The sequence below is a fragment of the Lampris incognitus genome, chromosome 11 (genome assembly GCF_029633865.1).
Source record: "Lampris incognitus isolate fLamInc1 chromosome 11, fLamInc1.hap2, whole genome shotgun sequence".
Lineage (NCBI taxonomy): Eukaryota > Metazoa > Chordata > Actinopteri > Lampriformes > Lampridae > Lampris > Lampris incognitus.
Window position 1 is genome coordinate 1,029,215 of NC_079221.1, and position 14,101 is coordinate 1,043,315.

General features: G+C 50.0%; 1 protein-coding gene across 2 annotated transcripts in view; it reads right to left on the reverse strand.

The window, feature by feature from the left end:
• Nucleotides 1–13,661, reverse strand: part of dip2a (disco-interacting protein 2 homolog A) — a 427,030-nt gene extending 413,369 nt beyond the window's left edge. For both annotated transcript variants that reach the window (XM_056290056.1, XM_056290055.1), the window contains exon 1: nt 13,141–13,661. In XM_056290056.1, coding sequence (XP_056146031.1) covers nt 13,141–13,264 — 124 coding nt within the window. In that variant the 5' untranslated portion in view covers nt 13,265–13,661. The remainder of the gene's footprint in view (nt 1–13,140) is intronic.
• Nucleotides 13,662–14,101: the final 440 nt, after the last annotated feature.

Below are 14,101 nucleotides of genomic sequence, written 5' to 3' on the forward strand. Positions count from 1 at the left end.
ACTTGTGCTTGTCGCACTGCCCTACTCTCTCTGTTGTGCGTACCATGTCTCCCGCAGTGAGCACACACACACAGCCTCACCTCCCAGCACACTGGCCACTGCACTGGCACGCACAACAAATGTAATCTGAGAGATGGGTTCGCAGAGTTATGCAAGGGGGTTTGTGTGCTTTTGTTTTTCATTCCACAAGGTTTTGCAACAATGAGCAGTGTTAAACACACCCCTATGGTCTTATAGGATTAGGTTAGCCACCCCATTTGAGCGGCAGAATGGAACAGGATGCTTAGCCGGAGGCTGGCACAGTGCTGTATGGCAAAGAACCTGAATCACAATCGTACTTGGAAGAGATGAACTTCCTGGTCAGGGTAGAGCAGCAGTCATGTGATTACAAAGGTCACGTAAACACACCGCGGGCGAATGGAGAATGTGGAACAATCCAGGGCAGTATTCTTTGTGAGCCAAAATAGGACTATAGGTTGGAGTCCACAACGAAGATGATGTTTCATATGAGCACAAAACTTTTAACAGTTTGACCTTCTATTTAGTCTCCAATCTCTACCACTGGAACAATTTAAAAGTTTATCTTGCTTTTTTTTCTGCTTTTTTTGTGCGGCACGGTGGTGCAATGGTAGTGCAGTCACCTCACAGCAAGAAAGTCCTGGGTTCGAGCCCCGGGGTAGTCCAACCTTGGGGGTCGTCCCGGGTCATCCTCTGTGTGCAGTTTGCATGTTCTCCCCGTGTCCTGTGTGGGTTTCCTCCGGGGGCTCCGGTTTCCTCCCACAGTCCAAAGACATGGAGGTCAGGTGACTCAAAGACATGGAGGGTCAGGTGACTCAAAGACATGGAGGTCAGGTGACTCAAAGACATGGAGGTCAGGTGGATCGGCCGTACTAAATTGTCCATAGGTGTGTGTGTGTGTGTGGGCGGGGGCGGGCCCTGTGATGGCCCGGCGGCCTCGTCCAGGGTGTCCCCCTGCCTGCCGCCCAATGACTGCTGGGACAGGCTCCAGCATCCCCGTGACCCTGAGCGCAGGATAAGCAGTTTGGATGATGGATGGATCTTGCATTTGGTATTAACCAGACTCGCGCAGAGAGTGGAGACAGCAGTGATAACATGACCCAGGTCACAAACTCCAACCATATGCATAACTCATTCAATCCACCCACAGATCCAACAGGTTACTGCATCCTGAAACACAGCTCCTATGAACAGAAGCATATCTTCATCATACTGACCTAACAGTCTGATAGTTGCACATCAGATTCCTTCTTTACCCTGCCTCCTTGGACACTGTCAAAAACAAGCTTATGTCCGCATTAATAAACTGCACCCAGTGCACTGTCCGACATTACCTGTGGCCAGTGAAAAATACACATCCCTCAAGTATTCCACATTTTCCCCTGCCTTACACACTCGCAACAACCACAGTCAGTCAGAAGCCATGCAGGAGTGATGGCATCATCCATCCATCCATCATCCAAACCGCTTAGCCTGCTCTCAAGGTCGCGGGATGCTGGAGCTATCCCAACAGTCATTGGACGGCAGGCGGGGAGACACCCTGGACAGGCTGCCAGGCCATCACAGGGCCCACACACACACACACACACACACACACACCCCGAGGGACAATGTAGTACGGCCGAGTCACCTGACCTCCATGTCTTTGAGTCACCTGACCTCCATGTCTTTGAGTCACCTGACCTACATGTCTTTGGACTGTGGGAGGAAACCCACGCAGACACGGGAGAACGTGCAAACTCCACACAGAGGACGGCCCGGGACCACCCCCTGGGCTGGACTACCCCAGGGCTCAACCTTACCTAACCTTACAAAGTGTCATATTTCCATAATAAGTGTCCATTACTGCATTATGCACCATACAATAACTGCACCATCAATCGCACAAAAAGCACTTTAACAAGATGGCTTTCTGGTGCCAGTGTATCGCCACGTTAGGGAAACATGGGGTCTCTAACTAAATGTCAACACAGAAAACCTTTGGAATTTGAAACAATATATAGTGAAAAAAATGTGAATGCTTGATTTCACAGCACGAAGATCAAGCATAACAAAACTATGTAAGAAAAATAAATCAGAGGGTCCCTTAAGCAAACCAAACTGACAGAAAGCAGACAGGATGCCAAACTCTGCCCAGACATTTGAGTCTCTAGGCTCGACCAGGCTGAAATAAACAAGGGAGAGAAAGACATATTTCTAGATATTGCATTCCCACACTGCAAACTGTTAATTATTCATGTGTCCTATAGAGCTAGAAACAGGATGTTGAGTAACATAAAAAAGAAACAGGCTGGCTGGTTGCAGAGAGAAAGAACAACATGGTGGAGAGACAGAGACGTAACAAGTAGAGCTTCATTTGGTCATAATAAAAGAGCTCTGGGGTTTGCACTTTTTAAAAGGAAAGGAGTGCCTCAGCAAAGCATACAGACAGATACAGGGGAAACACACTCTGACATACACAGCCACACAGACACACTCGCATATGCACACAACACAGGGGTACATAAATCCATCCTCTCGTGCGCTGCATGTGCACACCCACACACACGAATGTATGAGTGTGCCACAAGCATCTGAAGTGCCACTGTGCTCCGAGGCACTCCCTTAAAATATGTATGGCCCTCCATGAAGTTCTACTCTCCACCAACAGCAGGGGCAAGGCATAGCTGACTGCTTATCGCTGAAGTGTCTGGGCTCTGCGGCTACCACAGCAGCTACAGAAGTAAGCGAGCTAGCTCCAAGGCTCCAAATTCTTCTCGTCATGATCCTCTTACAGAGAGAGTTAGCACCCCTGGACAAAGCCCCTTCCATAATGAGCCTAAATCCCACAAATTCTCAAGCCATGAATTCTGTGCCCCATGTTGAATATGACAAAACAAGGTTGCTATACCATGGTTCCGACGGCCCATTATTCCAAAACTCCAATAGTCCAAAAACTGTCCCATTAGTCTGATAGGCCATTTGTCCGACAGCCCGTTATCCCAAAAACAAACGCCCATTAAACCGAACTCCTGTTCTTCTTCTTCTCCCTGTTCCCGTTAGGGGGCGCCACAGCGGATCATCCGTTTCCATCTCTTCCTGTCCTCTGCATCTTCCTCTGTCACACCAGCCACCTGCATGTCCTCCCTCATCACATCCATCAACCTCCTCCACAGTCTTCCTCTTCTGCTCTTCCCTGGCAGCTCCATATTCAGCATCCTTCTCCCAGTATACCCAGCATCTCTCCTCCACACATGTCCAAACCATCTCAGTCTTGTCTCTCTTGCTTTGTCTCCAAACCGTCCAACCTGAGCTGTCCCTCTAATATACTCCTTCCTAATCCTGTCCTTCTTCATCACTCCAAACAAAAATCTTAGCATCTTCAACTCTGCCACCTCCACCTCCACCTCCTGTCTTTTCATCAGTGCCACTGTCTCCAAACCATACAACATAGCTGGTCTCAGTATCTCTTGTAAACCTTCCCTTTCACTCTTGCCGGTACCCTTCTGTCACACATCACTCCTGACACTCACCCGACACCTGTCCCACTGCCCTCATACATATCCTGCATCACTCCTACATACTTCTCTGCTACTCCCGACTTCCTCATACAATACCACACCTCCTCTCTTGGCACCCTGTCATAAGCTTTCACTAAATGCACAAAGACACAATGTAACTCCTTCTGACCTTCTCTATACTTCTCCATCAACACTCTCAAAGCAAACATCACATGAAACCGTACTACTACTGCTGCTTGCCAATCACCACCTCTCCCCTTAACCTAGCTTCCACTTCTCTTTCTCGTAGCTTCATGCTGTGGCTGATCAATTTTATACCTGTGTAGTTACTAAAGCTCTGCATATCACCCTTGTTCTTGAAAATTGGTACCAGTACACTTTCTTATCTACTCCTCAGGTATCCTCTTGTTTTCCAAGATTGTGCTAAACAATCTAGTTAAGGGGACGTAGCAGTTTATTCCATTGCCTACCAACATGGGGCTCGCCAGTTCAAATCCCAGTGTTACCTCTGGCTTGGTCAGTCGTCCCTACAGACACAATTGGCCGAGTCTGCAGGTGGGAAGCCGGCTATGTCTTGGTCGCTGCACTAGCGCCTCCTCTGGTCAGTCGGGGTGCCTATTCAGGAGGAAGAGGGAACTGAGGGGAACAGCGTGATCCTCCCATGCGCTACATACCCCTGGCGAAACTCCTTACTATCAGCTGAAAAAGAAGTGGCTGGCGACTCCACATGTATCGGAGGAGGCATGTGGTAGTCTGCAGCCCTCCCGTATTCAGCAGAGGTGGTGGAGCAGCGATGGGGGCAAATCGGAAGAGTGGGGTAATTGGACGGGTACAATCGGGGAGGAAACATGGGAAAAATCTAAACACACAACAAAAGAAAAATCTAGTTAAAAACCCCACTGCCATCGCTCCTAACCACCTCCATGCCTCCACAGGTATGTCATCAGGACCAACTGTCTTTCCACTCTTCATCCTCTTCATAGCTGCCCTCACTTCCTCCTTGCTAATCCACTGCACTTCCTGATTCACTATCCCCACATCATCCAACCTTCTCTCTCTCTCATTTTCTTCATTCATCAGCCCCTCAAAGTACTCCTTCCACCTTCTCAGCACACTCTCCTCGCTTGTCAGCACATTTCCATCTCTATCCCTGATCATCCTAACTTGCTGCACATCCTTCCCAGCTCGGTCCCTCTGTCTAGCCAATCGGTACAAGTCCTTTTCTCCTTCCTTAGTGTCTAACCTGTCATACAACTCACCATATGCCTTTTCCTTTGCCTTCACCACCTCTCTCTTTGCTTTACGCTGCGTCTCCTTGTACTACTCTCTACATTGCTCTATCCCACTTCTTCTTCAACAACCTCTTCCTCCGTATACTTTGCTGTACTTCCTCATTCCACCACCAAGTCTCCTTGTCTTCCTTCCTCTGTCCCGATGACACACCAAGTACCTTCCTAGCTGTCTCCCTCACTATTTCTGCAGTGGTTGTCCAGCCATCTGGTAACTCTTCACTACCACCCAGTGCCTGTCGTAACTCCTGCCTGAACTCCACACAATGGTCTTCCTTCTTCAACTTCCACCATTTGATCTTCGGCTGTGTCTTCACTCGCTTCCTCTTCTTGGTCTCCAAACTCCTTCTACAGACCACCATCCGATGCTGCCTAGCTACGCTCTCCCCTGTCACCACCTTGCAGTCTCTGATCTCTTTCCGATTGCACTTCCTGCATGAGATATAGTCCACCGATGTACATCTTTCTCCACTCTTATCCATCACCCTGTGTTCCTCCCTCTTCTTTAAATACATATTCACCACAGCCATTTCCATCCTTTTCGCAAAATCCACCACCATCTGTCCTTCCACATTTCTCTCCTTGACACCATACCTACCCATCACCTCCTCATCACCTCTGTTCCCTTCACCAACATGTCCATTGAAGTCCGCTCCAATCACCACTCTCTCCTCCTTGGGTACCCTCTCCACCACGTTGTCCAACTCACTCCAGAATTCTTCTTTCTCTTCCATCTCACACCCAACTTGTGGGGCATATGTGCTGATAACATTCAGCAACACACCTTCGATTTCCAGCTTCATACTCATCACTCTGTCTGACACTCTCTTCACCTCCAGCACACTCTTGACATACTCTTCCTTCAGAATTACCCCTACCCCATTTCTCCTCCCATTCGCACCATGGTAGAAGAGTTTGAACCCACCTGATGCTCCTGGCCTTACTCCCCTTCCACCTGGTCTCTTGCACACACAGTATGCCTACCTTTCTTCTTTCCATCATATCAGCCAGCTCTCTCTCTTTACCAGTCATAGTGCCAACATTCAAACTTCTGACTCTCACCTCCACACTCCTACCCTTCCTCCTCTCCCGCTGCCTCTGGACATGTATTACCTGCCCTGTTCAGTGTCATTGCAAATCATTGATTTTAACTGGTCCGAGATAAATACAAAAAAGTTGATATTTCTGGGGAAGTAGAGATGATACAAGTTCTTTTAATGTTATATCTCCTATTCATGTAAATTAGTAGTAAATGGTATCGTTGCATTTGCACATCAAAATGCACCAAGATATTAAGGGTAAAAAACTCCAGGGAGAGTGTGTATTTTCGGAACAATGGGCCTTCAGAGCAGTGGGCTTTTATTTTCAGGATAATGGGCTGTCAGATAAATTGACTTTCGGTCCAAAGGGACATTTTTTGACTATTGGGATTTCAGAATAATGGGCCAGCCGAACAATGACCAGTCCCCCTGCAGTGTGCCATTCATCAAATTCTTGGTTTAGCCAAAAATAGCCGACACTCCTTGGATGAGTCCAGTCTAAATTCTTCCTTGGTCAGTCAGAGGTGGGTGTGAGTGGCCACCATAGGCAATGAGTCAGGCCTCAGTTAGTGGTCTTTCCCTGCAGTGAGTGGTTTTCCCTTGACTAACCATAAGGACAACTCAATGGCTTTCCTGTACACTCACACTTCAAAGACGTTTCGTTAAACCACTGGTGACCAAAGCGATCTCCTAACCCAAGTATGGGTAGTATGTTGCCCTCCTACCTTGAACCAACATCATTGTCTCATAGCCTATAAAAACAAGGAGTATGGGCCATTGTACAGAGTACTGATGTTGGATGAAAGGCTTCTTTGCACCTTGCTTAAAAGATTAAGAAGTAGGGGCATTCAGGTGGTGTAGTGGTCTATTCCATTGCCTGCCAACATGGGGATTGCCGGTTCGAATCCCTGTCACCTCCGGCTAGGTCGGACGTCCCTACAGACACAATTGTCCGTGTCCGCGGGTGGGAAGCTGGATGTGGGTACATGTCCTGGTCGCTGCACTAGCACCTCCTCTTGTTGGTCGGGGCACCTGTTCAGGGGGGAGGGGGAACTGGGGGGAATAGCGTGATCCTCCCACGCGCTACGTCCCCCTGGTGAAACTCCTCACTGTCAGGTGAAAAGAAGCGTCTGGTGACTCCACATGTATGGGAGGAGGCATGTGGTAGTCTGCAGCCCTCCCCCGATCAGCAGAGGGAGTGGAGCAGAGGCCGGGACAGCTTGGAAGAGTGGGGTAATTGGCCAGATACAATTGGGGAGAAAAAGGGGGGAAAATCCACAAAAAAAAATTATTAAAAAGGGAAGAATTTAGAAAAACTTGCCAACTGATGTCCAATGCATTCTGGGAATATGGGTTTTGAATGGGTTTCATGGTCCTCGTGGGCAATGCAACACAACCACTGAAAGGAGCCATGTGAACCTTCATTTCATTTAAGAATATGAATTGTGAAAGGCTCTGAAGCAACTTCGGCAGCCAATGAAAAGACACGGCGACCATCGTTTAACTATATTAACTCACTGGTCCTTACCTCAGAGAGGGACAGCTGACCCCCCCCCCCACATTGTTGACTTCTTTTATTAACTTACTGTTTGTTTCGTTTTAACAGATGTCTTTGCTGTGGATCTTTAACATGAACATATGACTGGTGTCTGTGTCCATGCTGCGTACTCACTGGATCCAAAACTAACACGCTGGCGTTGAACCACCATCGTTTGGCTACGGCTGCCATTTGACAGCTAAGGGCGGGATAGCCTGTTAACCAAATACATCTCTGGGGTTTTAAACTTGTCTAAAACTGGAGCACAAGTGGGAATGCTTTTATTAGAGGAAAGTTTAATGACCCCTGTGGGGAAATCTCTTCTTTGCAGCAGCAGGGGATTGGCTAGAGCAACAGAACAACAAAAGAGCGAATTTAAGATAGCATAGAAAACAATTACGGGCGGCATGGCGGCGCAGTGGTTAGCGCGGTTGCCTCACAGAAAGAAGGTCCTGGGTTCGAGCCCCGGGGTAGTCCAATCTTGGGGGTCATCCCGGGTCGTCCTCTGTGTGGAGTTCGCACGTTCTCCCCGTGACTGTGTGGGTTTCCTCCGGGGGCTCCGGTTTCCTCCCACAGTCCAAACACATGTAGGTCAGGTGACTCGGCCGGACTAACTTCTCCCTAGGTGTGAATGTGTGTGTGTGGGCCCTGTGATGGACTGGCGGCCTGTCCAGAGCGTCTCCCAACCTGCCACCCAATGACTGCTGGGATAGGCTCCAGCAGGATCCGTGGTTTGGATGATGGATGGATGGATGGAAAACAATTACAGCAAAAGAATACTTTCAGTATAATAATACAAGAAACCAATCACATTCAATGTCTTAATCAATTCAGTAGGCAACTCCCATAATTATACGAAGCAGGAGCCAAGCCTCTGGTCCTGCAGCTGCCTTCCCACAGTTCAGAGCTGCCTCACACATGGGTCTTTTTTTCCTGAAGGCAAACAAGACACCTCCAAGTAAGCAGCACTCACTACATGAAACCTGCAGGAGCCTCTGTAAATGTTTGCTGAATGGGAAGGCAGGCAAAACAAGTGCAGGACCAACCAGCTGGCTGGCGGTTTCCAAACGAACGCCAGAGCCGGACTAAAACTGACTTTGTAATCAAAGGGTTTACAGAGTAAATAGAGGAGGACCAAGGAGGAGGGAGGGAATGATGGAGTAAGCATATGAATTACTCAGCAGAGGACGAGTCTCTCCTTCTCTCCTCGCCACAGGAGATAATGGGGATCATCCGTCTTCTTGCCCTCCTTTACACTCCTTCTTTTGACCACTCATCTGATGCCAACACAGCCGAGAAATAACAGGGCTGTTCCGATGACGACAACGCCCGTGTGGTCTGGGAGAAGGACCGGTTCACATGCCAGTGGTGTCCAGGCCGTTCTGGGCTGTGAAAGAACATGGGCCTACATGGTGGTTGTATGTATTCACGTACGTGTGTGTGTGTGTGTGTGTGTGTGTGGTCATGGTTCCTTGTCCATAGAGGGGTAGCCAGCAAAGCTCAGCTTTCTATTATCAATTATATCCATCCATCCATCCATTATCCAAGCCACTTATCCCTAATGGGGTCGCGGGATGCTGGAGCCTACCCCAGCAGTCACTGGGCAGCAGGCAGGGAGACACCCTGGACAGGCTGCCAGACCATCACAGGGCCCACACACACACACACACACAGACACACACAGACACACACACACACACACACATTCACCCCTAGGGACAATGTAGTACGGCCGAGCCACCTGACCTACATGTCTTTGGGCTGTGGGAGGAAACCGGAGCAGACACGGGGAGAACATGCAAAGGCTGGTGCTAGAACGCATCATCCGGAGGAGGTGGGAGGGAACTCTGCTGCATGTCATCAAATGCTCACAGCGGAATCACGGCTTATGTTGCTAGCTAGCGTTGTGTAACGCTAGCTTTATAATTATTTAGCTGTGTGTTTTTTACAATCTAAGTTGACAAAGAGTTGGTTAGTAAAGGTGCGAGGGCCGAAGGCCTGAGCTGCGTCTAACATCAATCTACTGTTTCCCACTGTTCCTAAACTGAACTCACCCCTACCCAAGCCCCTACCTAAACCCCTACCCAAGCCCCTACCCAAGCCCCTACCTAAACCCCTACCCAAGCCCCTACCTAAACCCCTACCCAAGCCCCTACCTAAACCCCTACCCAAGCCCCTACCCAAGCCCCTTCCTAAACCCCTACCCAAGCCCCTACCTAAACCCCTACCTAAACCCCTACCCAAGCCCCTACCCAAGCCCCTACCTAAACCCCTACCCAAGCCCCTACCCAGTCATAAGATTGGTCGATTACGCTGTGAGCATTTGATGACGTGCAGCGGAGTTCCCTCCCACCTCCCTCCGGACGATGCATTCTAGCACCAACCACATGCAAACTCCACACAGAGGACGACCCCCAAGGTTGGACTACCCCAGGGTTCAAACCCAGGACCTTCTTGCTGTGAGGCGACTGCGCTAACCACTGCGCCACCGTGCTGCCATTAATAATTATATATTATCCCAAATCTCATCAATCTATTTATCAAGCTATCCTTCATGTTACCAGGTAGTCCCAATGACCTTAGCAATTTCTTTCTCAAGGGAGCCAAGAAGCAGCGTTGGGGGGGGGGGGCAGCACTGCGACAAAGCAACAATAAAACAGCACAATAAAACTCATCAACCTCCATCCATCCATCCATTATCCAAACCGCTTATCCTGCTCTCAGGGCCACGGGGCTGCTGGAGCCTATCCCAGCAGTCATTGGGCAGCAGAGAGAGCAGTGAGGCTTACATGTATGTTTTCAATTTAACAATCAGACTGTATCTGCACTAACACCAAGCAATGCACAACAAGAGCAAGACACAATGCCCTGTTGGATCAGGCAGTATTTGTTTTAACCGCAATGAGATTACACAGACTGTTTACTTCACACATCAGCAGGCTGCTAAGCTGCTGACATCGGTTTACTAGCTAGCTGTGCACTGCAGCACTATCCCAATCACATGTTCATCTAACGACCACGGCCGCTTCTGCTAAACTGCTCAACAAACACCCACGACACAGCTCCCCAAATAAATAAATCATGCAGTCTGCATGGACCCGGACAGACTCGTGCATGCTACAAACCAGACGTGTCAGTCAGTAGGGCTCAGCCGGTGCTCAATTTTAAATCCTCCAGAGAAGAGCTTCATTGAGAGGGATAGCATACCTGCATGGTTCTCAGATTCTCATGTCCTTCCAATAAAAGGACTCAACTATTCTATACCACGACAGAATGCAGGGGGAGGCAACTGCAGGGCACCATCGTGAGGTGAAAAGTTCACAGCGGTGCATAAGAAATAGGATTTAGGAGCCTGGTTTCTCTTTTCATCAGAATTCAAACAGCATCTTATTCTGCAGCATGATCAAAGAGAGAGAGAGAGAGAGAGAGAGAGAGAGAGAGAGAGAGAGAGAGAGAGAGAGAGAGAGAGAGAGAGAGAGAGAGCGAGTAAGTGAAGGACAGGGGACAGAGAATGAGAGAGACGGGGCGAGAGAGGATATATACACAACGTGTCAGCAGAAGGCAGGACAGAAATGAAGGGACAGGCACAGGAGGCAGTTGTGCTATCAGAGCTCCAACATGGCAGGACGTGAGTACGGAGAGAGCAGGAAGAGGAAGCCGGACAGATATAGATTGCTTTGGCTCCTCCTGAAAACACATCTTTTCCATCAGGGGGCCCTTGTGGCAGTAAGTGTGCTTATCTTATCACGTTCACCTCGGGTCTGTTGCAGCCCTGTTGTGGTCCCGCTGCAGACAGCACAGAGCGTTTGATGTAGGAGTGGGAATAACTTTACCCCAGTTAAGGATGCCGGTTAACTTTCCGCCAGCTATCAGCGGCTTCGGGGTCATTTCCCATCCTCTGTGCTGCTATGTGGCTACAGCAGGGAATGATTACAGGGATGACATTTTCTTCACTTGAAAAATAATAGGATCCCCACCCTGAGATCAAGTCCCAAATCTAATCAGGCATTAATGACTATTGCAAACGCCACAGCTCAGCTAATTTTACTCCATGCAAAGTAAATGGTTTTAACGTCAGTGACGAGAAGTGAAGAGAACATGTCTGCCCCAACTCGGCCAGCAGGCCTGTTCCAACAGTAAGCCGGCTCTGGCACAGGTCCACGCACTGAAACACTGGCTTTCGGGATTTCAGGCCCACACCAGGACAAGCTCCGCTGTGTCTTCCGGAGACGCGCCGCTGCGAGCAGGAAGTTTAGGAGGTCCACCTTGACAAGGAGCTGGTCTTGTGTATGGAAGTAGGAGAACACTCATGTAGGGTCAGAGGAAGGATGGAGGCCACGGCTGGCCGGCATTCAGACACACATGAAAATAGCACACCTTGCTAGCATGTCAGGTAGCATACTCCTGACCTTCACATGACCTACGTCAGGAAGCATACTCCTGACCTTCACATGACCTACGTCAGGTAGCATACTCCTGACCTTCACATGACCTACGTCAGGTAGCACACTCCTCATCTTCAAATGACATTATGTAAGGTAGCATACCCATCTTCATATGACCTACGTCAGGTAGAATACTCCTAACCTTCACATGACTATATCAGGTAGCATACTCCTCATCTCCATATGACCTACGTCAGGTAGCACACTCCTCATCTTCACATGACCTATGTCGGATAGCATACTTCTAACCTTCACATGACTACGTCAGGTAGCATACTGTTAACCGTCACATGACTACGTCAGGTAGCACACTCCTAACCTTCACATGACTACGTCAGGTAGCACACTCCTAACCTTCACATGCCTACGTCAGGTAGCATGCTCCTAACCTTCACATGACTACGTCAGGTAGCATGCTCCTAACCTTCACATGACTACGTCAGGTAGCACACTCCTAACCTTCACATGCCTACGTCAGGTAGCATACTCCTAACCTTCACATGCCTACGTCAGGTAGCATACTCCTAACCTTCACATGACTACATCAGGTAGCATACTCCTAACCTTCACATGCCTACATCAGGTAGCACACTCCTAACCTTCACATGACTACATCAGGTAGCACACTCCTAACCTTCACATGCCTACGTCAGGTAGCATACTCCTAACCTTCACATGACTACATCAGGTAGCATACTCCTAACCTTCACATGCCTACGTCAGGTAGCACACCTTCACAGCTGCAGTGACATTTCAAACTCTCTTTGTGTTTAATATGGTGCTGATGAATAAAGAGAAGACACGCGCAGTCCTGCCTGGCTGAGTCCGCAACGCGAGGACACAAACAGCACTACGGGCGTGCCGGCTCGACCCAGCAGCCGGCTCGACCCAGCAGCCGGCTCGACCCAGCAGCTGTGCGTTACTCCGTGATTTATCTGCAGGCTGTGAAAGTCCGGGGAGGACAAACACACAGCAACCCATCATGAAACACCCGTCATCTGACGTCCAGTTCAACTCGGGTGTCTGTGCTGCACATACGCCTCCCAGAGAGGCGCAAGACACTTGGTTTGTGGATCACTGCCTTGTTTTCTAACGCATCACAAATGGGCGACAACGTCGTGGTCATGGGCGGTGGTTCCGGTTCTCTCAACTGTACGTCTACTATAGGTGACGTTAGAAACAAAAGAAGAGAAAACCCCGATCGACGGTTTACACAGCACGTTTTTTTAAACACACGCACGCAAACGCACACACGCACGCACACGCACACGCACGCAGCGCCCGGCGGTTTGATGGCGCGTTGTCGCTTACCTTCCGAGAGCTCCAGCTCCAGCTCCGCCAGCTTCTCCCGCACCTCCGCCGGGAGCGTCATAGCGACAGCCGGCGTGGGCTCCAGCATCATCATGAGCAAGCCGCTGGAGTTTCTCTCAGCCATGGCGGACAACAAATGAGAAGAGAGGAAGAGAAGGAAGCGATGGGTGGTAAACCCAGCGGCCAGAGGACTCGATACCCCACAGCCGCCGCCGCCGCTGTGTCGGTGCTGGCCGGGGGCGGGTGGTGGCCGGGGGCAGGGTGGGTGGTGGTGGGTGGTGGCGGGTCGCTCAGCCCTCTGTCGTTACGGCAGCAGAGATGTGTGAGAAGGCGTCATGACACGCTAGCCCGGCAGCTAGCGGACCGTCCTGGATCCAGTGCGCAGCAGATCCCCCATGCGCTGTGGCTGACGCGCCCCTGTCCGTCCGTAACAAGTCGCCGTCTCTCCGGTCCGTCACGGAGCGAGCAGGGAACTGGTCGGGCTCTCCGGTCCGTCACGGAGCGAGCAGGGAACTGGTCGGGCTCTCCGCTCCCTACGGCGCAGCCGCCATTGCATCACAGCAACAGCAGCCCAAATCACACGCCTTCCTTCGCCTCACCTGTGGGTGTAGCGCGTGCGCCTGTTCCCTCCAGCAGGGCTTGCACGCCCCCTACTGGCACGACGATGCATCGCTCTGGATATTACAGACCGGGAGGGGAACCATGCGGGCCTGAACGGGGTTTTGGGTTTCCTTGTCAAATAAAGCCAAAAGAAAAAGTAAAAACAGAGGGGGGTTGTTGGTTCGTCTATTCACTGGCCCCCCAATCATCCGTCACTGTGATTTGATAAGGAGCAGCAGCTTTTTGCTTTTGTCAAACTTATTTTATTAAAAAAATGGTCTGTTTCAGGGGTACAAACGAAACCGTTTTACAATTGGCGTTTGTCTCCACAAAAGGGATGTGCGATAAGGCAGTGTTGGCC